This window comes from Physcomitrium patens, chromosome 5 (genome assembly GCF_059467195.1).
Source record: "Physcomitrium patens ecotype Gransden chromosome 5, ASM5946719v1, whole genome shotgun sequence".
Taxonomy (NCBI): domain Eukaryota; kingdom Viridiplantae; phylum Streptophyta; class Bryopsida; order Funariales; family Funariaceae; genus Physcomitrium; species Physcomitrium patens.
In genome coordinates this window covers 15738574-15764782 of record NC_143414.1, presented here as the reverse complement: position 1 = coordinate 15764782, position 26209 = coordinate 15738574, and the positions used below count along the sequence as shown (strand labels likewise).

The 26209-nt window shown below is 37.7% G+C and overlaps 3 protein-coding genes across 7 annotated transcripts; 1 reads left to right on the top strand and 2 right to left on the bottom strand.

Annotated features, from left to right (window-relative positions):
• Window positions 1-1520: 1520 nt before the first annotated feature.
• On the bottom strand, window positions 1521-5902 carry LOC112282249 (omega-amidase, chloroplastic). 4 transcript variants are annotated; one of them, XM_024519662.3, is made up of 13 exons: window positions 5804-5902; window positions 5060-5172; window positions 4830-4909; window positions 4486-4602; window positions 3790-4014; window positions 3508-3601; window positions 3291-3365; window positions 3090-3168; window positions 2928-2943; window positions 2629-2709; window positions 2288-2370; window positions 1935-2007; window positions 1521-1759 (listed from the first exon to the last, which is right to left on the bottom strand). In XM_024519662.3, the coding sequence occupies exons 2-13, from the start codon at window positions 5136-5138 to the stop codon at window positions 1724-1726; spliced, it is 1038 nt and encodes a 345-aa protein (XP_024375430.1). In that variant the 5' UTR covers window positions 5139-5172; window positions 5804-5902; the 3' UTR covers window positions 1521-1723. The 4 variants fall into 4 exon arrangements, with proteins under 4 accessions (XP_024375430.1, XP_024375431.1, XP_024375424.1 ...); XM_024519663.3 differs by lacking the exon at window positions 5804-5902 and adding an exon at window positions 5362-5582; XM_024519656.3 differs by having other exon boundaries at window positions 4830-5172.
• Window positions 5903-6565: 663 nt separating this feature from the next.
• Window positions 6566-8735, top strand: LOC112282250 (uncharacterized). The gene is made up of 6 exons (XM_024519665.3): window positions 6566-6948; window positions 7108-7247; window positions 7467-7591; window positions 7750-7938; window positions 8045-8096; window positions 8225-8735. The coding sequence occupies exons 1-6, from the start codon at window positions 6648-6650 to the stop codon at window positions 8339-8341; spliced, it is 924 nt and encodes a 307-aa protein (XP_024375433.1). The 5' UTR covers window positions 6566-6647; the 3' UTR covers window positions 8342-8735.
• LOC112282248 (uncharacterized) lies at window positions 8545-17629 on the bottom strand. 2 transcript variants are annotated; one of them, XM_024519653.2, is made up of 27 exons: window positions 17459-17629; window positions 16815-17193; window positions 16404-16708; window positions 15937-16099; window positions 15697-15794; window positions 15363-15542; window positions 15102-15170; window positions 14719-14841; window positions 14473-14622; window positions 14153-14284; window positions 13929-14008; window positions 13537-13631; window positions 13376-13443; window positions 13101-13202; window positions 12479-12567; window positions 12201-12308; window positions 11900-11975; window positions 11627-11763; window positions 11204-11363; window positions 10931-11110; window positions 10693-10809; window positions 10401-10556; window positions 10091-10258; window positions 9809-9921; window positions 9462-9585; window positions 9187-9345; window positions 8545-8767 (listed from the first exon to the last, which is right to left on the bottom strand). In XM_024519653.2, the coding sequence occupies exons 1-27, from the start codon at window positions 17627-17629 to the stop codon at window positions 8678-8680; spliced, it is 3792 nt and encodes a 1263-aa protein (XP_024375421.1). In that variant the 3' UTR covers window positions 8545-8677. The 2 variants fall into 2 exon arrangements, with proteins under 2 accessions (XP_024375421.1, XP_024375422.1); XM_024519654.2 differs by having other exon boundaries at window positions 15363-15530.
• Between the last annotated feature and the right edge of the window lie 8580 nt (window positions 17630-26209).

Here is a 26209-nt window from a genome sequence, read left to right as displayed (position 1 = left end):
GCTGTTGTAACATGTGCACCAATCATATTCCTTCTTCCATGGTTGAATACCATTTAAGAACTAGAAAACCAAGAATTATCTTATTTGAGAAGTTTGATGGTATAAGATCAAAGTTTTGAAGATTCATCATTTAAATACAATTGACAATTGTAATGTGATTCCACAGCTAGCTCTAAGATCACAAACAAGGAATATTATTTTTTGATTCTATGTTATTATGGTTTTTATATTTTTTTTCAATAACATGATTCAATATTGGATAATTTAAAAAAACATTTAGCAAATTTTTGATCTATGTATAGAGAATATAATGTAGTTTACATTGGAACAAACAAGATCCATATTTTATGACAAAAAAATCAATTTGTAACATTGTATATTTTATAATTTTGACAACTTGCAATTGATATCAAATATGTTGAGATCATTAAATGTAGCCGGCGCTCTCCATAATATTTACTGTAGACTACAAGAAATACCATAGCTATAGTATTTAGAGTCTAATGAAGAAGTACTGTTTATCTTCTCCTCTTTTCTCTTCTTGTATAAAAGACACAACCAGATCAATAGATTTTTGGGTGTGAAGCTCTCTCTCTTTAAAAACCCTCTTATGTATATGACTTACTACTACTCTTGTGTGTGTGTATGACTTACTACTACTCTTGTGTGTGTGTATGACTTACTATTACTCTTGTATCTTTCTAAAAATTTTCAACAAAATAAGATAATATTGCACTCATTAGCCAATTTTTTTATGGATTACAATATGAGGTAAAGAAGTTGATACTCAGTTTATTTGATCGTCAAAAATTGAGTCAAGTAATTGATTTTCTTGTGAAGTGTAAGAATTGACTTTTAGAATTTTGGTCTAAAAATTGCATGTATAGGCCACAATGTTATTACAATTCAATATAATAATATTCATTTTAATATATATAAAGGATTGTTAAAGCCATATCTTTTAAACCATGTAATGATTAATTTTGGAATTAAGAAATAAAAGATGGAAATAAAAAATAAGATAAGAAAATTGATAACATGGAATAATACACAAAGATGGATAGAATTGATTATGAGATGATTACATGGGATGTGGTTTCAACAACATTGGAATCTAGCTATAACAACTCTTTACTTTTATATATATATATTTTTCTATATATATATACACACATACAATATATTACATATATCTATATTTATTTTCATGTATATACATATATATATATATATATATATATATATATATATAATATCTACTACAATTATTAACCTATTAGAAAAAAAATACATAGATCCTAGACTATAAATTCATAATTATTTAAAGTTATTAAGGTATTTATTGAATTGTGTGTATACTTTGATAGATAGATATATTGGCATGTATATAAATCTATCTTTATTGATGATGATCAAGCCCCAAAAAAATGTCAAAATTTTTATATCTGATTTTTTGAATTTTTGAATTTTTAGTGTACTCAGTATCAAAGAAAAAAAAGAAAAAAGAAAAATACCAAGAATAATAATAACTATAAGAAAGATAATAATTGAAAACAAAATCATACAAATAGATCTTAGGCAATTTAAAACTATCAAGTATATATTGTTTTACAAATTTACGACATGTATGCACTTTCATGATAAGGTATTGTAACAAACATTAACAAAACATTTTTTACACTTCGACTCAATATTTTGCCAAATATATAATGGCATTTAGTAGTCAACTTGTTGATCCTTGTTTCATTGGGTTTGCTGCCTGTACAAAGAGAACATCAGAGTCAGAGAAACGAGGCACTAAGTCTTTAATAAACATAAATAAATGACCTTAAAATCCTTCTAATGAGCAAATCAGCGGTCGAAGGTGCAAGATATGACAGGGTTAGTTCCTTCAAATATATAACTGTCCGTTCATAAGTTCAAGAGAATTTCACCAGTTCTTTTCTTGTTACATCAGTGAGATGATAAAGGTTGCCCCGCCTTTGGAATTCAAGTGGCATGTTTTGTCTGCAAAATAGGGAGAATAAGAATCAGTCAGAAAAAGCTGTGATTCAAAACATAAACAAAAGAAGTGCTGAACTAATGCAACGCTGACGACAGTGGACAACTGTGTCCGGAGTGGGTGCCAAGGTGCGAGACCTGAGCAGTTAGATAAGGCCCCATGCAAATTATTATGTTCCGAAGAATGCCATGATTTAATGTCAGAATAATTTTCCATTCTAAGGTGGTGTATCATAGTTTAAATCACTTATAAGATGCTTGTAGTTGGACGAAGAACAGATCCCACCTTCTTGTGTCAAGTTCAGAATAATCAATGTCTGCAAAGATGGTGGCTTCCTCATGCTCGGTTGTAGCTAAAATTTCGCCAAACTGTTTAGTACATAGCCAACCAAAATATACATCAGCAACCTTCTGGTGCCCACAGATTGCTACAAAAACTTAGTGCGTGATTCTTCGAATACAAAATGCAAGAACTCCGATTACTATATAGGCTGATCCTACATAGAATGTAGTTTAAAACAGCAAAAAGACTTGATGAACCGGCATGTATGACTTTCAATTTGACAAAAGTCAAAGCAAAAAATAAAAAATCTGCTAAATTATGTCAAGGGAGGAGAAAAGACTCACAGGACCGACAACAGTGGAATGACCCCACGCAGTATAATCAGCGCTTGGAATTCGGGCTTGTGAACAAGTCACAACAAATATCTGTAGCAGCCATTGCCAATACTAACCATGTGATCAAACCAAAAACTAAAAGCCAAAGCTTTCTCAGAATTAATAAATACTTCTGTTGCTCTCAAAATCTGAATGCATTAAGTATCCCGAACCTATTTGGGAATGTATCTCTTGATCTCTTGACCTTTTACTCTTAAATTTGATGATTAATGGAAAGGAATAAGCATAAATAGAGCACAGAAATGTACCTGGTTGTCTACAGCTCTGAACACGGAAAATTCATCGTCCCGACGCACCAGCAAATATAATACACGTTAAATTTCAGCTACTACAAATTCAGACGAGAGTGGTATCTACATATGGAGACGAATAAGGTGTTTAAAAAAGGCAGTTGGAAGTTGACAGACAACCTGGCTTTCTGCAGCAGTTCCCAATGGAGAGGACCAGTGACCATATTGAAGGCCCCTGGATAGCATATAATATGTGCCCCTATACATCCAGCAACGCAATGAAGGAACCTGAGATTGTAATAAATTGCCAAGGGATTCTGTGTGTGCGCATGGTTATAAAGTTATGACTGCTGAAAGAACAGGAAAGTAAGAATGGGCTACCACGACTAGCATACAACATAGCCATCTCAGGGAAGCGAATATCATAGCAAATTCCAACTGCGACTCGCCCAACATCTGCACGCATTAACACGTGAGTAGAGTGAAATACTCCCCAACATATTAAAGTATTAATATCTCCTAACACACAGCAATTCCTCAAAAACAAGAAGAATAAAAAAGATTTTCTCTGCAGACATCAGCTGGTACAGATACTCACCCAAGTCAACAACACAGAGTCCTTCTCCAGGAGTTAGTGTATCAGACTCTCTGAATGTGATCTTTCTTGGTATATCAATGTCAAATAGATGTACCTGACCAGAGCAAATAGTATTAATCAACTTGTTTCATCTGCCCCAGCTTCAGGCATCGCAGGTACAAGAATGACTGAGCAGGGTTATCCGAGCTCATTGAAGACCAATATTATTGTCCTGATTTCTCTGTATAAATGTCTTGCGCTCATTTGAGTGCACAGAGTGAGGTAAGCATGGGTGTCCAGTACCTTGCGGAACTTGGCTTTCAGATCACCATTTCTGTCAAAGACGCAACAAGTATTATATAAGTTACCACCACTTCGCTCAGGTATAGATCCACCCACGATGGTGACCTTCTTCTTCCTTGCAACATCAGCCAGCATGGCCAAAGATGGAGATACTTCAAGTCCAGCATCAATTTCTTCTGCATATATTGGGAAGCTTTCATGCGAGATTGGACAGTTCCACATTTCCTAAAAAACAACAGGCACAGAAATTAACCAGGTTAGGTGCTGGCATTACAAGGAGACAGAATTATCTGTGCTGGTACTTGCAGCGCACTTGCCAGCCACGCGATCCAGACTTACAGAAGCGAAAGCAAACTGCTATCACATAAAATAACATCTTTCTCTTTGCCGCACCCACACTCTTTTTTGATTTTATTGAGTCACATTTTAACCAAATACAGTTAACAAACGCGTTACATCAGCGGAATCTATGTTAACGAATGTGTTGAAAAGACCTATCTCTACACACAAGTATTAGATGTTTCCAATTTTCTATGCATAGAGCTGAAAACGCCCACTTTCTACATTCCGAAGTACATCCTGACAATTGGGACAGTAAAGGTCACATAGTTGAATTCCAGATCTACAGCGCTCTGATTCAACATTTCAAATCATACAGAATCCTCATATTGAGTTATCCAAGGGTGAAGGGCTCACAGGAAGAACAATGAGCTGAGCCCCCTTATCAGCAGCAGCCTCGATCCTGTCACGTGCATTGGCTATGTTTGTCTCCTTGTCAGACGTAACACAAAGTTGGCATACTGCAATTTTGTACTGCGAACATTACCATAGCTTAGCTTATATGACTTTTTATGCATGGCCAGCACGTAAATGTACACATGCATGCATTGCCTGAAGGGTCTAGGTTGCACATTGTCTACTTAAGCTTAAAGACTGCAGAATAAGGTGCTAATTTGCAGGAAATATGAGTCACTGATAGACATTAGATGAAAATCAGAAGTGCATTTTAATAGCCACCTTTCCAGATGAGCAGCACAAACCTTTCCACCATTTGGAGCTTTGGGGGGAGGCTCCGAATGAGGTCGTCGTGCCCACTGAGATTGGAAATCAGACGCCATGGCTGCAGTAATGACTTTGTAAGATCTACTTGAAAGTAAAGACCGAGACAAGGGACCGGTTGGATGACAAAGGAATCCAAAACGGGAATAGGCCAAAGCTTGTTTCGAATATACAAGTGGATCTGGATTGCAAACAAAAGATCTAGCAGCACCCGGTTGAACTTGGTGAAAAGAACAGGGTCGTAGACAGCATGTGAGGCGTCGTAAGTTGCCAATCCGTCGTACACTCATTTTATTGTCTGCATCACAATCCGCACCGCGTCCCCTGAACAACCACCGCCCAAATCTACACTCTATCAAAGAAGCGTGAGGAATGTTCCAGGTAGCACATGACCTCCATTACTGAGGATTCTAAGTGACTCTGCATGCTACCTGATATATTTTCAACAATATTCACCTCTCTAATCCCCCCTCTGAAGAAATTTCCTCTCTAGCCGATCAAAGAGCTTACTACCTCTTTCCCCAAAGAGACCTTTCCAATTTCGTCAAATACCCACATCCACGCACACAACCCCGTGGTATCTTGCACCGCAGTGGCTAAAACCCACGGAACTGCATTACGTTTCTCAGGCCAAACACGAAACGAGTTGCAATTCGCAGCTGGCCCCTCGTCTTAAGGTGCAAAACGAGCCGCATACTCCATAACCACAACCAAGTTGACTGTACAAGACAAACCTACAGAATTTCATAGAACAAGGAAAAACACCACCTCCATTGCACTGGAACACATATCACGACTTTGCACGAAGTTCTAAACACAACCCACAATTGAAAATCCCCCTAACCAACAACAAACATGCATCACGATCAAATTGAAACACCCCACATAAGAGCCAGGTGGATGGAAAAACAAAAGAACGAAAGAACTGAACAAAAGATAACGGAGAAGCGTGTACCCATAGAAGCACAGCACTCAGAGCTCGGAATTGGCATCCGTTTGCAGCAAGCACAGGGATTACAGATGCTGCGGTGCTGGTCATGCTCCTCATGATTGTGTGTGTGTGTGTGTATGTGTGGGTGCCGAGCTTGGTTGGAGCTGACGTTCAAAGATTCATCTACATTCCATACATTGGATGTTGGTGTCGGTGCAATCCATGCCACACAGTTTCGGTGCTCTCTTTGCATCCTCTTTCAATCCAAGTTTTGATGCTCATTTCTGCACCTATTCTGCACTCTTCATTGAACACCGTGTTGAAGGAACTTTGTCGACTTTTCTTGCATATTTCATTTGAAGGTTCTTTTTCAACAAATCATAAGATTAAATGATGCTTGTAAAACTTAGTATTCACTCATTCTATGTTTTTATTTGCTCGTGTTTGTTTTCTTTACGCTTCACAGTGCCACATTTATGTTTAAATTCAGCTGTTTTACATAACAGTTTACAATGGGTAGTAATAAATGCTGGTATGTAATAATAATAAAAAATATCAATGATAATTTGAATGATATTCGGTGCTTTCACCCTGTACGAATTGAAGATCTAGTGTGTATTTCCAAAGCACTATTCATCCAATACCGAAGAATGCATTTGTCCACAACCTATGAATGTATTGAATCTATATCCACCACGAAAATTCATTCATCTGGAGCTGCTTTGCATTCTACGGCTCGAGGTAGAAGCCAGCACACGGGGACTCCAGTTGCCCACATCAGGCTGCGGAATTTGCAAAATTGGAGCTGAATTTGGGCCACACTTGTGCAGATTCGTGCATAGCTCGAGGTCTGCGAGCATCGTTGGCGATGGCAATGGTGCTCGTACGAAGCGCGGGGCAGTTACTAAGCGTTCACCCCGGTATTACAAGAGCTGGACCGCACCGCGCCAGGATCGCACCTGTTTGCGTGGGTCGCTTCTCCACTTCGCAGGCGTCACCCCAGCGGACGATTTCGACGTCTTTCTCTGCTGCTTTGATCCCTTCCACATTTCAAAGCTTGCAACGCTTGCCACTGAGGGAGGGTGACATGGAGAGATTCTTTTGTAGGGCTCAGAAACAGGGGAGCGAGTTGCAAGAAGCTGCGACTCCTATCTCTGAGGATTCCCCAGGTGAGGAGTGTACACCCCAATTCCCAATTCCCTCTGCGAAGCTTTCTCAAAGTGTGTTTTAGTTGTGGACGACAGATGACTTTTCATGTTGGGAGATTTTGAGATGGGGGAGGATTCGATGGTACTGACGTGGTAATAAGGGGTGAGGCATTCTGCAAGATTGGCCGAAATTGGCTTTATATTTGTTTGCTCTGGGTTTCTTGCTCGGCCCGCCACTGGATGGCATCCACTCGCGCGTGCAGCTGCAAATTTATGATGTTGGAGCAATCGACATTGTTGGTCTTCATACCAATATTTGGGTCAGTGGATTCTACTTCTCTATTGCCGGCAGAGAGATGCTTACTGAATGGAGAAGGGGGACGATGGGTTTGGCAGCTCGTGAAAAGCAAAGCTTCTCGATGTTTGAGAACTGCAATATGCACTTCGGAGTGAAAGAAATCGTGTACTATTACGCTGTTGAGGAAGAGTCCTTTGATACGCTTCTGATATGCTTTTCATGTGGACTAATTTGGTGTCAGGTGTTCCCGATGCTCGGCGTCTTCTACAGCGTTGTGGGAGTTTTGCAGCTTGTTCTTGACAAATATTTCGCACGGAAAGGAAATTTGCCAACTGCAGACCTGCAGAAAGTGGTGTTCTCCTTTATGTATGTCGTGGCAGTCAGGATTTTTTGGTTACTTGCATTACGACCATTGCTTTAGCTTCTGTCATATTTGAAATCCGTCCATTGCTGCATAATTCTCGATTTGATAACTCATAAACGGACACGTTAACATATCCAAGATTCTTGTAATTTCTATGCAGAACATTGGCGACCTTGTTGGAGGTTAGCGCGGAGCTCTACAAAGGGGGCGTACCTTTTAACGTTGAGGCCTACACACTCTTTGCATTGGCAGAGGCCAATTGGCTCCTCTTTGACAACACGTGGTGGGGTTTCGGGCTTGCCACGCTGGTTGGCATTGCATGCCCCCTTGCAGAAATCCCCATTAACAAGTAAGCATTTCATTTCTCAACCAAATATTGTAGGCCTAGATAATATTTCTTTGAAGTAGGATCAAATTTTAAATACACTGATTTTGTGAATGTGAGTATTGTACAGGCTATTCGGTCTTTGGCATTACCCCAAAGGCAACATCGAGATTTTTGGTGAGGTAAAGTAACTTTTCACAATACCGCAGTTGCACAATTTGTTCTGCATTTTGGACCTCTTTGTTCTTTTCCCTGGTGATACTTCTGACTACTGGCTGCTGATGATTAAATGGCTTTGGCGTTCGTGCAGAGCACGGTGACATGGGTTCTTGCATGCTACTTCTTTTACACACCGTTCATCTCCAATCTTGCCCGGTACCTTTCCACAGTTGTGCGCACTCCGTCGTCGCAAAATCGTCTCGACTAGAGGATGTAGCACTTGATGTAGACTAGCAACAGTGTCAAACATATTTCGCTGCTGTGCATGTGTTTATCAGACTATAATGTATGCAATACACAATCCTCACATTCCTCATGAAAGTGACATGATTGTGTACGCGACTTAGCCTCGTTCTGATAGACAAGGGCAAAATCTTAGAAGCACAGCAGATATGATTCGGTGCAACCCAATTATCGGATAACATGAAAAATTAGTGGATTACTGAGAAATCTTAGGCCAGTAACATGGTTTAGAAAATGCCGAGTAACCAACAAGTATCTGAGATGAAGACCTACAGTCAACAAAATGCGACAATAGCCTTGATTACACGAAAGATTCCTTCAAAAATCCATCATCTGGACACGAAATTTCCTGTTTGTTATCCCGGTACATGTCTTCAGCCTTTATCACACCCTGAAAAACGCAGGATATGGATCAAAGTCAGGTGTACCCATGAAATACAAGCTTACAGAGGAGCGATATCACCAAGAAAAAACTACCATTCATCTACACTTCTTATATTTTCTAAATTTGGTATGCTACAACGATTAACTGCTGCACATGAGTTTAATTAAACTAAGCTGATAGCGATTGGTAAATCTCACGCGATTCAAATTTAATGTAATGATTATGGGACATACACGTGCTTCAAATATGGCAACGACTAAAAAAGTGAATCAAATGCTTAACATTCCATGCTGAGGATTATCCAGATTACATTTACATCCACAATATAAATCATACTGGTAAAATATTTTTGAAATGACAAAGTCACCATTTTTTCCTAGTTTCAAAATTGCATCTTCAATAAGCAGAAAGGGAACGAATATTACCTGCAGGATTACTATGGCAGCACGCTTATTTACAACTTCGTTGTATTCACTGCATGAATATACTTGGATACAGGCCGGACATCCAGTACTTGTGGTACACTCGCAAGCAATTAGGAGCTCCAGAGCTGCTTGCAGTAGCTCAGCAAACATGGGACGTACCTATGCAGCAAGTCAGGATAGATGGAACAGTCAGGATAGTTCCATTGTCACCTCAAGACAGCAAAAGAGATGACGGGACAGAAAACTTTCAAAATTCTAGAGCCACAGGTATTCACTTGAGCGGCAATGCCAATGCCTCCAGGGTGCTTGTCAAACAGAAGAAGCCTTTCAGGGTAATAGCGTGTATCGTTAGGATTAGCACAATCACAGCCCAAGTCTTGTGGATTGCACATGATGTACCTGACACACAACAGGGAGTGCTCATGAATCCGTCATCAACTTTAAAGTAGATTTGGAAGGCTTGGAAGCAATGCATAATAACGGTCATACACAATGCGAGCTAAAGCCCTCACGCATTACATACTAAAAGTCGAATCGGATGAATAATGCTATCAAAAACATTAAACACGACTAAGAGGTTTGAAAGCTCTTGAGTAAAAGTTGAAGTAAGTAATATAAATACAAGGGTATAATGTTGAGAAGTGCGTGAGACGCAGCATGTATGCCCTCACGCAAAGAAAGTCCTTCCGCCTCCAGATCTCCCCTAACTAGATGTGGCACTCGAATCCAAGCAGCCTGTGTCATAAGGAAGTTTTTCAGCAGGTCACGTTGGCAGAGAGTAGCTTTCATTGGTCATGACATTGTAATCTTTTTACCAGAGTATTGAACAAATGATTCATTTACTTCAGATCCTATAAAATCATAACAGGAGCTTATTTTATATTATCTCATCTGGAAGCCGAACCTGTGACTCATATGACACTTCTGGTAAAAAGAGGTCAACTGTATCAAAAGTCACGTTGGTTCTTTGCCAAATTCGGCGAAACCCAAACCATTTTGTCGTGATTTTGCAGGGACTAGCCTGGGCTGTGGTTATCGGGTATTTCCCTTTAACCACTTTAGCCGGATATGCCTGCACAAAGCGACATATACAGGGACACTTCAGCATTAGTATGCTTGCACATCACAAAATATTGTCATGAGGATATGCGACTTTACCAAAGGAAAGACCAGAAATTGTTTAAGTGCACTAGTGGAATGATGAAATCACGCACCAGCTCACCACCTAACACGTGTACGTCTGTGAAGTCCCTGGTCTTTGTATAGTATTTAAGATCTGCTTCGGTGCACAAAGCGACTTTCGCAGCAGTATCTAGCTTTGTGCACAAGAATGTTTTGCCCTGATGCATGTAGACGGCACCTTCATACACCTGCAAGATTAAGGAAGAGAGTCAAGACTGTACCGTTGCATAGGGCCGGGAGTTCAGCTCCGCCTGCAACTGAACTCAAAACATAATATATTTTTGCGAGAAGCAAAAATTGCATTTACATTGGACTGACAATCACCTCAAAGAACGCCTTGTTTTCTTCCACCTCTTCAATCACTTCGTTTGTGGTTTGATTGATGACCGTGTACTTTTCAGTACATATAGCCCTGATGCTTACACCCTGAGATGGCGATTTCTGTCGGTTCACGCTGCTATCATTAGCTTTTGGTTCAACTTTTCAACAGAAAATTATTGTCCCACAAGTGTAACTTTAGGGCTATAACTCAAATTGCAAGAATTGTACATGAGGTTTCTACCTCGTGTCCAATGTAGTGCCATGAACTGTCTTGTGGACCGTTAGTTGGGTGGCGTCCCAATAAGCCTTCATTCACCAGCTTCATTATACCAGATTGCGTACCAGAGCCTAAGAATATTTTATCATGTTCGATGTGAATTGGGTACTCCACAGCAGCACACATCAAGTGCTGCTCCAGTACCTGCAAATTTAACATTCGTTACAAAAAAAAATCCCGTAGGTGGTATAACACAATCAAACTTGCCAAAGAATTAGAATTTGAGAAAATAATAACCTGTCGATTACTGGCATCCACTTGCGCATTCTCAATAGGTTCATTGAACAGTTTTTGAGGTGCTTTCATAAAGTGTTGATCAAGTGGTCCGCTGAATGCAACATACACAGAAAGTGAAGCTTTCTCTCTCCTACCAGCACGCCCTGATTGCTGCCACAAGCTATTGCAATGACCAATTAATCTTGAGATTCACTTAGTGCATTAGGAACGCAAAACCAAATGAAAGACAGTCGATGTCAGGCAGTATAATATCGCTGAATAGTTCAATCAGCAGACTCAGCGAAAGAGAAAAATAAAACATTTGATTAAAAATTAAAGAGCAGCTCAGAACTGAGACAACCGCCTCGTGGACTGAACACCAATTAATTGTCTCAAATGGAACTAGCAGTCATGGCCTAGTGATGACAGCAGAAATTTGATTACCTTGCCACAGATCCAGGGAAACCCAAATGTAGTGTAGCATCCAAGCTACCAATGTCAATCCCCAACTCCAATGAGTTAGTAGCAGCTACTCCGCGCAGCCGACCACCAAACAGGTCTTTCTCAATTTCTCGTCGGGACTGTACCAATACACCAGTTACTTGATAACATGGAACTGTTCCTATCGCTCTATCGACAACAAAGAGCAGTAAAAGTTTATACAGATGCCTAATCAAGCAGGGTACAAGATTACAGTTTCAACTTTGCAAAATTAACCTCCGCAGTGTAGCCTGCTCTGTATGCTCGAATAGTATCTACCAATGTTGGAGCTGTTTCTTTTAAAATCTCTCGTCTGTAGTGAACAATCAATATTTAGACGAGTCAGACGAGCCCTAAAACAAAGTTTGAGGGCAACACAAGAGAACTATGGAGGGATAAAACTCATAGACATGCTCAAACCAAGAATACTATCAAGGTAAGTGCAGGATGCACGATATGCAGTCTTATGGTTTACATGGTGTTAAACCAGGTGGAAATTTTCTAATTTCGAGGTTCATGTTGAGAAAGAGGAGCTTACGTATGATTGTGGACCAACTCGACCGACTTGCGAGTGTTGCAAAAAGCAATGCAGCGAAGCCCATGCTGGACCATTTCTGCTAGTAGTGATGACACCTCCACTAAGGGGCTGCATACTCATTGACCAAGACAGAAGGTGCACATGAGGAATGAGGTCATAGCCGATACAACACCATCGTTGTGGGATTCACTTCGAAGGCTACAGATCACGCTAAGGAACCTGAGGATGATAATCTATCTCACTCCGCTAAGAATGTAATCAGCACTAAGACAACAGACCTGGCACGCCTGGTTTGAGCATGTGGAATAACACCTCGATCCAACTTAGCTGAAGGCTTGTGTCTTTTGTTCTTACGATCTGCGTAAGGCTACAATACAACAAATGAATTGAACCCTTTCCCAGAAAGTAACGACACACTTCAGAACCAATCAGAAAATGGTAGAATAACAAGCTCAAACCAATTTCATAATATCATCAACGTGCGCAACCTCGAAATTACTTCTCTACGTAGAACAAGATGGACTCCTGCATTTGAATATGAACAGAAAAACAAAAGGAACGCCTTGATGACTCAAAGCAGAGGCGCCCAACAGGAGACTCCATTCTTTAAATAGTTATTTAATCCACAGCACATTGATGGGTTGAGTATCTGTTTAGTCGATCTTCAAAAATCTCTCGTGAACAAGGAGAGAGATTTGAAATTTGAACTGGGTTACTTGTCCATAGGAAGCCTATTGATACTGCTTAATCTACTGAAGATCGAAGTGATATTAATGTTTCATTTTTTTATTGTTAACATGTTCGAAGAACTAAACTTAAAAGCAGGAGCAAAAGAGAAGAACCGAATTTTCCACAGTCGCAAATAATAATCGTTCTTGACGGGGGATTCAAAATGCTTACTGGCATGAAAACAATCGGCGGATTCCAGAAAACAAATGTCTTTTCTCCATGAGGGCTACCATCACCTTGGATGACATCCACCTCGCGGAGCCCCACCAGTTCCTGTCGCCACACAAACAGGTTGTCTTCTTCAAAGAACCGTTGCATGGAAAATACTTGATTGGTTCCTTCAAGCATTGGCCAGGCACAAATTTTAACTGTCATTGTGCAAGAAGGTTTTCTCTTGGGAACTACACGCATTTAGCCGAAGAAAAGAAGGTGAGCAATGAAAATACCATAGCATGCTCACGCGGATTAGCGACAGTAGCACTGCAGACTATGAAGTTGGGCTCGGCTCCATACACTGCAAACAATGAACCATTATCAACCTTCAGCTTATCTGCGCTTGCATGATGAGAATGCATTTTGGAACTGATCGATGAAAACAAGAACGTACAATGATGTAACAGGCGACGTAGGCGTCTCAATATGAGAGCAGTGTGGCAGCCAAATACTCCACGGTATGCATGCGCCTCATCCACCACCACAAACCTGAAAATGAGTACAATTTTGTAACACCGCACTTGACACGATAATCAAAGATATCGACAAGTCTTGATGTATAAAGACTACATTCTTCTCTTACAAAGCCAGTAGTGAGTCCGACGTAATAACAAACAAAGGATAACATGAAAGATTATTTACATTGTCATTTATGTATTATTCTTCTACAATAACAAGGAAGGAGTAAAACAAATTTAAAAACACACAAACAAGTTAGCCATAGCAGTATCCATGTCACAGCGTTAACGACTTGTTGCTGAGAAAGGTGTGAAGGAATAAGCATACTTTAGATTAGAGAGAAACCGCTCGAATTGGCGATGACATGGCATGATGGAAACGTGTAACATATCTGGATTTGTAATGAGCTGCACAAAGCAAGACCAAGGAATTTAGTGAGCAGTTTTGATGTAGTCAAAATGTACCTGTTCAGCTCATACTGATTCAGGGTTTCCAAGCATCTGAGGTCATAGGTCACTCTAATACATGCACAGACTACAAGAGTACCATACCAAACGAGCCGAATCTCGCAACCTCAGACGGAGATCATGATTGGTATCTCCATCGTATACTCCTAACCCAATTGAGCTGCCTTTTTCCCCGAATAACTCACGTAGTGCTCGCAGTTGATCTTGAGCTAAAGCCTGAGAACTCAAGTATAACACCCCGCATGTCTCTTATCAACCATTTTGGAGCTCAAATTCATAATCACAAACTCAAAACGATGCAGTATAAACTTATCACTCAGGGCCATAATAAATTGAAAAATGTTGCACATTACCGCCAACGCAAAATTTATAAGAATGTAAACCCCGCGTTGGAAGTGCTATACCTTAGTAGGAAACAAGTAAAGAGCACAAGCATTTGGATTGTTCGTAAGCTCCTCTAAGACTGGTACATTGTAGCACAGTGACTTGCCACTTGCAGTTGACGTGGCCACAACAATATTCCTCCCATTCCTCACAGCATTTACTCCATGAGCCTGCATAACGTTGATCGCTGAACATTCAGCAAAGTGGACGCAAGGAACATGCACACGAAGCATTTCTTGTAGAAACTCTTACAGCAGCCTCCTCACCTGATGCGTATACAGTTCGGTAATACCCATTCGCCCAAGTGCTTCCTCGGTGAACTGAGACAGCTCTATTTCAAGCTCCCCATAAGATGCTGCACGTGCTTTTAATTTTTCGCAGTGGACAATCTGAAAATCCAAGTCCAATAGAACAAATTCACTCAAGCATTTCCAGTTTCCAAAAGCTGAGGTTTTCCATAGGACTAAATGTGCATTCAATGTTTAGCATAGCATAATATATATACAAACAGGAAGATCAACAGTTTCACATCAAACACCTTGAAGAATTTACAAACAGCGAAAGGAACAGGCTGAGCCTCTGAGATCAAATACGTTCACAATTATTAAAGGTCACATTATAATAAGCTTTATGTCAAAGATGAGTGCACCTGCCCAAGAGAACCAAGCTTATCTTTCAGATGACGTAGCATCTCTTCCGCATTCATATCAGAGATATCCTGTGGTTGTTAACAGCCAAGGATAAAAACGCTCAGTACCCCAGAAACACACGTTGCAAGTTCACAAAGATCACACAATAATCGCCAAGAATCTGATAGGGATACGCTTAATAATTAAGACTATCATGTAGACATAACTTAAACAAATAAAATCACTTCGTCTTCAGCTGACGCAATGGAATGTGAACGTACTGAGCAGCGCGTAAGTTTCTTGTGATGGCGTGGGAGTCGTGGCAAGGCAGAGGATAGCCCAGGCTTTGACAAATCTCTGATATCCTGGGACGTTATAGCCTTGGCAGTTTGTAAAAACTCTTCTACAGTCATCTTTTTCAGGTCCAGATTCTGAAACTCAGAACTTGCCTGTTGCAAGCACTGAAAAAACACATCAGTAACATCACTAGAATTATTAAGGACGAAAAAAACATTTGAAAGCGTGAAATTTCTACGCAACCCAAACAGACAAACAACAAACAAACAAAGATAAATTAAACGATTGAATGGTACATTTCATGAAGTCATGCCAAACCTGAATTTGTTTCAACACGGTTAAAAGCAGCCCATCAAAAGCCTTCAGGCGCCTGTCAATAGCATTACGCATTTGCTTATCAGTCATGCGCTTCCCGTCTGTCCATACAACCCCCTTCCAAGCTTAGGAACTTGCCCAATTATACTCTAAATGCTTGCAGGTCTCTCTCCACTCTTACTACAAATCACAGTAAGAGGACCACACAACAAATGTGAAGAACCATAGTCACACAAAGTGTACCTCCACCAGGTAAGTAATCTCCAGGCCCAATCTCTTGCAACTGATGAACAGGAAGATTGGGCTGTTGGTTTGGAACTAAATTATCTAACTTAGAGTTGTCGAACATATCAATGCTGAATGACGATTCGTCACCCTCCTCCGACATGTTACTTAGCACCATCAACTATACTCAACAAAACCAGTAAATTATAAACCACCCGCATTGAGCACACCTTTGAAGAAACAACAAATCACTGAAGCCTACGCATAATCCGAGTATCTAAAAACAGCATAATGATGTGCGCATTGCGGATCAAAGTCGAACTTCAGATAGGATGTATTCACATAGGCTTGCACGAATGAATAGCTGAATAAAAACACAGCTAGCAACCGTTCTCATTAGATACTTCGACTGCCAAGCAATGGTCTATCATATACTGCACTATCGAGAATGGCAAACATACAAGCTAGAGATGTGGCTGACTTGCCTTGGGGCAGAGGATGGCTACACTTTTGACAGCTTGGAGACACATTTTCTCGTCACCTGCTTGAAAGCAGAGCTGCTGCACTGATTGCTTCACATTTGCCCACGTCGCTTGCATCCGTTGTCTCTGAAGGAATCCATACACAGTATTCAGTGCCGTGAACACCCGCTTTAACTCCTCTGCAGCCGGTGGCAAAGGTCCTCCAAGGTCTTCATTTTTCCTCTTCGTCTTCCCTCTTCCAGTAGACTGCTTTGTTTCACCTCCTTCCAAAACCTCCTGTTCTCGCTGGTTGTCGATGTCGGTTCCATCTGCATTTCCACTTAAGATTCGTTTACAAAGGCTCACAAAAACGGCCACTGTAGAGTAAATTTAGTCAAGTCACGACAAAGATTGTGAAGCAGGCAAGATTAATACCGTCTCTCGCATGAGTTGGATCCTTAGGAGGAGAGGTATGGAAGGACGCCAAATCTGCGGCAACTGCTAACCAGGTTTCATCTGAGGCACGAGAATGGATATTCCGAGGTTCGGCTGCTGCGTTAGACAGAGCGTGACCATTCAGCCAATCTCCATGTGAAATCCCAGGTAATGCAGAAGACTCGTCCGACAAACTACGGATTTCACCGTTCTGCAACCCTCCGCAGCATGGAGCTTGGACGCCCGAGCTCAATTGGGTGTTTGAAGATTGAAGACCAGCCTGCGTCTTCTGATTCTTCTTCGTAAAAGTGATGAGCACTATAAATTCTCCGCCGAGGGACAGCGAAGCAACTGTAGCATCCACATTGAGTTTTACACCCTGCCAAGATCGCCAAGAGATTTGTCAATTATGCGAATCAGACGATGAGCTTGCGAGAGTACTTCTTACGACACGACCGCCTACTCAGTCTATCTACCACAATGTTAAGTTCCAACCCAGAGAAACACCATGTAAACCATCCATGGTGAGAATAGGCGATCCCAATCCTTAAACCCTGAACCAAGCACTAAATTTCTGCGGTACTCATCCGAAACATGTGACGAATCGCTGCTTCAGATCAAACGAGCAAGAAGAGAAAGCATACACGATGAAAAAGATGGAATTGAGTGACCCCAGGTGCGGGCCAGCGGAGCTCCTGCAAGCGCAACTTGAGCTCCGCGACGCGGAAGTGCGGGGGCACTATCAGCTGCAATTGCTGGCCATCCAGGGACCGCACTCGCACTTCCAATTGGGGCTGTCTCGCGTCCTCTACCATACCCTCCAGCTTCCACTTCCGTTACTCCACAAATACACACGGCGTCTGCCAACACGCAGCACTCACAGCTGGAAGGGGAGATGCCTCCTCCACAGCTTCAAACCCCCTGAAAGACTCCGAAAAACTCCAAATCCGCTGCGGAGAGTCCGCATTCTCCCGTTCCAACTCCGATTACAGCAGCAGTGGGCACATTACTTCGCATCTGCACCGGAATCCGTGATCGAAAAGAAGTTGGACTGTGTGGAAACGATGAAGTGGGAATCCAGTCTGGCTGCTGAATCCGCAATTCTAGGTTAAATCTTCCGCCGAAGAGTGCGACGTCGACTACACAGGTAGGCATTCCATCATCCTCGCTCGCAGGATCCCACAAATCCAAATCCAGTTTTATGCAATGCAATGCTCTGCAATGTGATGACCTGCGCTCCTTCGGCGTCGTCGGCGTGCGGTGAGCGAGCTCCGCGGAGGCTGCATTGCATCTGAGAAGCTTCTTCTTTATTGTTTCATTCAGAATAATTCAAATACATACATCATAGGTGCATGTTTTTAAGTTCGAAATTTTTATTTTTTATTTTTTATTTTTATATTTTTCACGCTATGTTTTGCTGGATAATTATTCCTAAAAATCAAATAAAATTTTGGTAAGCAATTATGTTTTTCTGGTATGAAATTGATAATCTTTTATTTCTAGTAATTGATTGATTTCTATTCATTTTTTAATTAAAAAAATAACTAATAGGAACCACATATTTAAATGAATTTCTAATATTTAGTATTATTTCTAATAAATTTACTATTTATAATAAATTTAATATAATTTTTTATTTTATTTGAAGGTAATTGGTTTAGTATAAAAGGACAAATCCTTGCAAAAGCTTAAACAATTGTATTAGAAATTTTAAGATTATAAATATTTATTAAGCTTTATTTGCCTCTAGAATTATTATAGCAAAAAGTTATTATATATATGAATATTTTTAAATTTAAGCAATATCTTAAATTTCAAATTTGGTTGGGATTTATTTAGGATTTGCAATATCTTAAATAAATCCTAAATCCTAATTCAAATTCTAATGAAATTCTAAATCCTAAACCAAATTCTATAGCAAATTCAAACCTCAACAACTAAGACATTTATTATAGATTTTGACTCAATTTTTTTTATTCCTCTCAATTATTTTGTTGAAAATAAGCACAAAAAATTTGAAAAAGCTTGACCTTACCAAATAGGATATAAATCTTAGAATTTGCTCAAGTATTGGCCAAATTTCTTCTTCAATCTTGAAGTCATTCACTTAGCACCAAAATCTCTAGACTATAATATTCAATTATTCTCAAATTTTTCACAATTTTTAGAAACCAAGTCTACTATTAATGTCCAAATGTTTATTTCAATTCAATTTGTAAATTGCAACAAATCTTAGAAACCCTCATTGGTCTTTTAAACTCCAATTATCAAGACTCCATTATTTTTGAATTTCAATAAACTTTAAATGAACCATTCAATTAAGTTCAAACTTAAAACACATATTCAATACACATGTAATTATACAATCATAAAATTGCACTTGTAGATCATCTATCAATCTCATTGAATTCTTCAAAGTGTGAACTCTTCATATTTCAAAAAAATCCAAAGTCACCCTAAAACAATCTTATTTTTGCAAAGCCTTTACAAATTCATTATACATTCAAATAAATCAAAATCAATGCCCAAAGACTCTTGCTCTATCTTTCTCTCAAATTCCATTCTTTGACTTGCCAAAAAACCCTAGAAATGCCATAGGAGCATGGTTTTGTGCCTCTAGGTCTAATTTCACCTCTAATTTATAACTAGTCCTATTCAACTATCAATTTCTGGTTTTGTAAGGTAATAGCTACTAAAAAATATTCTTAACTCTCTTCTAAAGATGGGTATATCATTTATTTTTCTAATATATTTTGTTTTGCCTTATTTATGGCTATAGAAAGTAAATAAAAACCTTTTTTTTACAAAAAGATAATATTAACATTAAATGGTTATATTACCTTCCTAATTTTTATCTATATTTTTTTACTATATTTTTTAATTAGGTTCTTTCATTATATAGTTGTGTTATAATATAATATCGTCTTCCTTCTCTAGCTTCAATGTAAACCTTTGAGCAATGATATCTTCTTCTTGAATTATTTACTTGTTTTTAATTATTTTTTTAATGCACAAGAATAATTCAACTATTTGGACATATTTTTTTAAAAAAAATATTTTATTTTAATCTAATTGATACATTGTTCAAAATCATAAAACCTTCACAACCCTTCTAAATACAAATTTTAAGATCCTAACTCATTTGAATCTCAATTACCTTTGATTTGACCATCAAATTAAGATGAATTCTATAACATATATTTAATACAATTATTTTTACAAATTTATAAAATTTGATCTATAGAAATATTACAAAATTCACAATATTTATTGAAATAAAATCTTATTTTTATCCAGCATTAAACATAGTTATATAAAACAACCCGTACTTTATAAAAATTTTACAAAGGCATTATGTACTCAAATCCCTCAAAACAATTCAAAAAAATTCTTTTAAGTGTTCTTTTAAATCTTGTTTATAATTTAGCTAAAAAACCTAAGGTTTGTTGTAGGAAAAGAGTTTTATTCCTAAAGATTATATGACACTAAGTAGAAGCATATAAATACATTCCATGATGTCATTGGTACAAAGGACTACCAAAAGAGATCACTAGCAAAGATGAAGCTATGATCTACTGAGTATAAGGAAATCATAAATGTTAATCTAAACACCAAGATCATATTTGCTAAGATCGATAATAAGATGATGGCTATTAGATACTTGTATGATGATAAAATGATAGTTCTATCAAAGAAAGATATCAAGATTTGTGACCTTAACAGATGAGAGTATAGATTAAATTTAGAATAAAAAAGTATAAAATAAAAATTAAAAAATTAAGTACTTTTTATTACCAAAAGAAATGTTAGTTTTTGTATTTGACCTTGTGTTATAAAATCTCCTTTATTCTTATTGTATAACTTTTATATTTGACTTTCTAAAAAGACGTTCTTGAGTGTAGAATCAAGTATTATTTGTTTTCCATTCTTCTCTAAATTGCTAGATATGTACATTTTAAGTAGCCTTCATACAAATGATAATGACGATTGATTGTCTTTAATTTTGATAGTTGTAATATTTGCACCTTGTCATTTGAGTATGCTCAAAAGCTTGATAAAAGAACTTGTAACATCTCTAGGAGTATCAAATGGATTTACTCTTTCTTATTGTTTCTTCACTACTCTTCCATCAAGAAACTTATCAAGAGGTTTAGTAATAAGATCTTCATAGTTTGCATTGTTGATGTTACTAATGTTATTGCTACTCTTTAGTTACTTGAGAAGACCAATTGCTACAAGCATGTTTTTGTTAACTGTTTGAGATACAATATACTTGATTTTTTCTTTAGAAAGAATCTTCTCTAGAGTGTAAGCAAATACTTTTGATATAACATGGTATAGATAAGATATTTGAATTATTGACACATAGAAATAGATAGTTAGAATCACGTTTGAGGAGTTATTGAAGTTTCTAGAATTGAGATTAGGTTAGTGAACCAAGAAGGATTTATCATGGAACATTCTAGAAAGAGTTTAGAATGGTTATCTAGGTAGGATCCACCATAGAACCTTCTAGAAATGGAATTAGGATAGTTATTTATGTAAGGCCTACCATGAAACCTTCTAGGAGAAATTTATGACAGTTATCTAAATAAGATCTATTATCTAAGAACATTCTAGAAAGTCCAAGATGGTAGAGTAAAGTATAAATAAGACTAACTAAGGCCTTTTGGAGCATCTGGTTAACTATGGCTTTGGATCTTTTCTCTTAATACAATTAGGTCTATATCTTTATGTTTTGTTTTATTTTGTTCTTATTCTGCTTGCTGAGTTTTATTTTCCATATCTCATTTTTTTTTAATTCTATTTAATTTTATTCTAGTCTAATTTCTCCTATCTTGTGATGAAGTTTTATGTTGCTATGGATTAGAAGAGTCTTAGATACTTGAGATAGACTTGTCATGTTTCATTGATATTAGAACAAATGTTAGACTATTCTTTGGTAGTGTATCAGTAATCATCATCTAATCCAAGATTAGTTGTTGTAGTCACTCTTCATACTATATTGAGGCTACTACGAGTTACTTTTAAAAAGTGAATTGGCAAATGAGAAGGCATTACAATAGTAGAGACTAGGGGAGAAATTATAATGTAAAAAATATAGTCAAACAATCCTAGATGGAGCCTCAAATATAATACTTCTTATAAAAAATAGCTACTTTGTAAGGGCAAATAGAAGCCTCTAAGACACAAAGTCGACATCAACTAGGTTGAAATTGAATAAGCTTAATACATATGTGAGAGTAAAAATTCACTCCTCAATTCAATTAAAAGATAGCTTCAATTAAGAATTACTTGTAATGAGTGGTGTGAGGAGGAAGTTAACATAACCAAAATGAAAATGATATTAAAAATGTTACAAATCTAGATAATATGTCATAAAGTACTCTCATATTATTAACCAAGGCAAAAAGGTACTCATCAACCTTTATAACAACCAATAAAATTCTATTATTATCTAAAATATTATTAATCTTATATCTAAGAGGTTATTTTACTTTAAAAAGTGTTATTGTGAACACATAAGCTAATGCCAAATTATTCTAAATCTAACATAGATAATGAGCATAAGAATCTAAAGCTGTATCTTTAAAGATTAAAAGATCAAGGAATTGATGAATATATTAATCAAACTCCAATATTTATATTTGAGTGTTACTTAATAGAGGTACATTTTTAAAAATATACCTAGATAGTGGAGTTTGATGCATAAACTACAATTGTGAACACTTCATCAAATCCATAAATAAATTGGATCAAGATTCATGCAACTTTCAATTTATTCAAGTACATGAGTGACCTTGATAAGGCCATTCAACAATCAATAAATTAATATTTCCTAATTTCTTCAAATAATCATCACTAATAATTATAACATCTTAAAAGAATTCATTAAAATAATTAAGAATAGAAAATAGTTATAATTACTTATCATACAAAGCCAATAATCTTTGGAGATGATGTTGAGTTGCTTTCTTAATTGTAATCCAAATATCTAAATAAATTTACTATCTAACAGTACCTCTAGTTTCTATTACTATTGCAAAATATATACCAATGCCTCCAAAGAGCTTTACATAGATAATACTTATATCTTATTGATGCCGATGAATAGATCAAACAAAGATAGATAACAAAGAATAATTTTTCATCTTTAATACATATAATAAAGATACAATCTATTAGCATTGGCAAAAAAATGTTGCATGTATTTTTGTCATGAACATACTCATATAAGCTAGTAATTACATATATAAATAAGTAGAAGTAAGTAAAAGTAGATAAGAGTAAGTTAATTCTATAGTATTTAGTATGGAAGGTTCCTAGAAGCTTCATAGATGCTACTTTGACTTCATAGGTGTCTTTAATTGACTTTTTGAATTAAAAACGTGGTCAACAAATTGGCCATGTGTCACACATATTGTTAGCTTGAAGACCAAGCTAACTATGTGGCCCACACGTAGAAAAACTTGCCTTGTAAGTTAAAGCAAGTGTTCTACAAAGTCAACACATATTGGAGGTCTTAAAGAACGTCGCCACGTAGCCCTTAGTTAGATAGTTTATATAGAGACAAGAGTGAAGCCTTCTTCACTCTTGTCAACTCCTTTCTTGCTTCTAGTCCAGGTTCAAGAATCTTTAGTTTCTTGTCTTGTGGCAATAGCCATTCCAGTTTCCTTTTAATATACCTACTTGTTTATATTTTGACTTATTATATCGAGATAGCCTTTTTGTATATTTTCCCTCATCGAGTCTTTGTCCTTGACAGATTGACAAGAGTACACTTACAATATCAGAGCTTTGTTTTTCTTGAGTGAGAGTGGATTACCCCTTTCTCTTGACAAGACATAAGCGTATTAGAAGTTTGCAGATTACCCACTTCTAAACTGATATTGTTCTTAGTATCTTCTTTGTTATCAAGTCTTTCTTTTCTTTTGTCTTGAGCAGTATCAAACAAATTTTTCTTCTTAGTGTCATTATGGCAGAGCTTGTTGAAATGAAGAGTGCAATGGCACAAATGCAAGAGCAAATGAGGGAGTTAATGCTTGCGATGCATGAACTCAATTCACCAACACAGGAAAGAACAAGAATAGCAGAAAGTGGAGATATAGAGATGATCGGAGCTGCTTCAACATCTACAACAAATCACGTTCCTTCTCCAATTGTACAACACCCTATAAGCACTAGAGAACCAAGAATTGCCTTACCTGAGAAATTTGATGGTACGAGATCAAAGTTTCGAGGGTTCATCAATCAAGTACAATTGGCAATTGAACTTCAACCGCAAAGCTATCCAACTCCAGGATCACAAGTCAGGTTTATTGGCACTCTACTTTCTGGTTCTGCATTATCGTGGTTTTCGTCTTTTCTTGAACAATGAAATCCAATATTGGATAATTTGGAAGCTTTTTTGGCGGAGTTTTGATCTATGTATGGTGAACACGATGCAACTCGTGTTGCAACAAATAAGATCCGAATTCTGCGATAAGAAAATCGCTCAGTAACAGTGTACAATTCACAATTTCGACAACTTGCTATTGACATCAAGTGGGATGATGCTGCACTCATCAGTCAATTTCTTTATGGATTGCAATACGAAGTAAAGAAATTGATACTCAACTTACCTGATCCTCAAACTTTGAGTCAAGCAATCGATTTTGCGGTAAAATGTGATAATCGACTTTTTGAATTTCGATCTGAGAATCATTCACGGGAACCTCAACGTTATTACTCAATGGCAACATCAACATCTTTGCCAAACGTACATTCAGAATTAGAAGACATGCAAATTGACGCGGTACGTTTTAAACCCCTAACTGAGCAAGAAAAGTTTTGTCGTCGTCAAGAAGGATTATGTTTATATTGCGGAGAACCTAAGCACACTGCTCAATATTGTCCAAAGAAACGACGCAACTATGAAATGAGGGGTACGACGGTCAAAGAAGACAACATGTCGAAAAACGGATTCGTCCAGCTACAATAGGGACCGTGCAGCTGGAACCTTGTACAATTCCTAATGAAGGTCCTATCCTCTCCTCAGAACCCTCTCCTTGTTTTATAATAGACCTATATTTAGGACCTAAGAATTACAAAGCCTCTGCTTTATTAGATTCGGGAGCCTCAGCATGTTTTTTAGATGAACAATTTGTTAAAAGTCGTAAAATACCCTTTGTACAGAAACCTAAACCAGTACATGTAGAAGTCATAGATGGTCGTCCCTTGTCTTCTGGAGATGTCACTCATGAAACTCATCCTATAAAAGTAACAATAGACGGTCATGATAGCTACATAGCTTTTAACATAATTAAATCCCCGTCCAATCCAGTTATTTTAGGTTTATCCTGGCTAGAAAAATATAACCCTCGAATAGATTGGAATTCGCGTAAACTTGACTTTTTCCAAAGGGTTATTAATAGTTCTACCAACCAAGTAAAAAATTATAAGTCTAGTATAGTAAAACCCGTACTGATAGGTGCAAAAGCATTTATACACGCAGCAAAAGAAGGATCAACTTTTGCTATTTATGCTGCACCTATTTCTGAAAACGTAAAAACTTCAAGTGGCATTTCAAGTCAATATCAGGAGTATCAAGACGTTTTTGAGAAAAAGAATGCAGATATTCTTCCTGAGCATCGCCCATATGATTGTTCAATCGACCTCAAGGAAGGAACTCAGCCACCATTTGGACCAATTTACAGTTTATCGCAAGATGAGATGGCTGAACTCAAGACATATATTGACGAGAATTTAGCGAAGAATTTCATACGCCATTCAAAATCTCCAGCAGGAGCTCCAATTCTATTCGTAAAGAAAAAAGATGGATCTTTACGAATGTGTGTTGATTATCGAGGACTCAACAAGATCACAATCAAGAATAGGTATCCATTACCTTTAATATCAGGACTCCTTGACCAGTTGAATCAAGCTAAGATCTATACAAAAATAGATCTAAGAGGAGCATATAATCTAGTACGGATCAAAGAAGGAGATGAATGGAAGACTGCGTTTCGAACCAGGTATGGACATTTCGAATATAATGTCATGCCCTTTGGACTCACGAATGCACCAGCTGCTTTTCAACATCTCATGAATGATGTATTTTGTGAATTCTTAGACAATTTTGTCGTCTGCTATCTAGACGATATCTTGATCTATTCTAAGAATGTCGAAGAACATGAAATACATGTTCGTCAAGTATTACAAAAATTTAGAGATGCAGGATTGTACGCCAAGATGGAAAAGTGTGTATTTCACACTACTCAAGTTGACTTTTTAGGATACATCATTTCAAATGATGGTCTCATGATGGATTCTAAGAAAGTCCAAACAATCATGGATTGGAAGATTCCAAAGACTGTAAGAGATGTCCAATGTTTCTTGGGATTTGCCAATTACTA

Coding starts and splice junctions, on each gene's coding strand:
- LOC112282248 (XM_024519653.2), bottom strand. CDS start 17,629: ATGGTAGAGGACGCGAGACAGCCCCAATTGGAAGTGCGAGTGCGGTCC. Junction 13,203..13,375: donor ATCCGCGTGAGCATGCTATG/GTATTTTCATTG, acceptor GTGTGGCGACAG/GAACTGGTGGGGCTCCGCGA. Junction 9,922..10,090: donor AAGTGTCATATGAGTCACAG/GTTCGGCTTCCA, acceptor CTTATGACACAG/GCTGCTTGGATTCGAGTGCC.
- LOC112282249 (XM_024519656.3), bottom strand. CDS start 5,138: ATGAGTGTACGACGGATTGGCAACTTACGACGCCTCACATGCTGTCTA. Junction 4,603..4,829: donor AAGCTCCAAATGGTGGAAAG/GTTTGTGCTGCT, acceptor TAATGTTCGCAG/TACAAAATTGCAGTATGCCA. Junction 3,366..3,507: donor ACTCTGTGTTGTTGACTTGG/GTGAGTATCTGT, acceptor TAATGCGTGCAG/ATGTTGGGCGAGTCGCAGTT.
- LOC112282250 (XM_024519665.3), top strand. CDS start 6,648: ATGGCAATGGTGCTCGTACGAAGCGCGGGGCAGTTACTAAGCGTTCAC. Junction 7,248..7,466: donor GTCTTCATACCAATATTTGG/GTCAGTGGATTC, acceptor ATTTGGTGTCAG/GTGTTCCCGATGCTCGGCGT. Junction 7,939..8,044: donor GCAGAAATCCCCATTAACAA/GTAAGCATTTCA, acceptor AGTATTGTACAG/GCTATTCGGTCTTTGGCATT.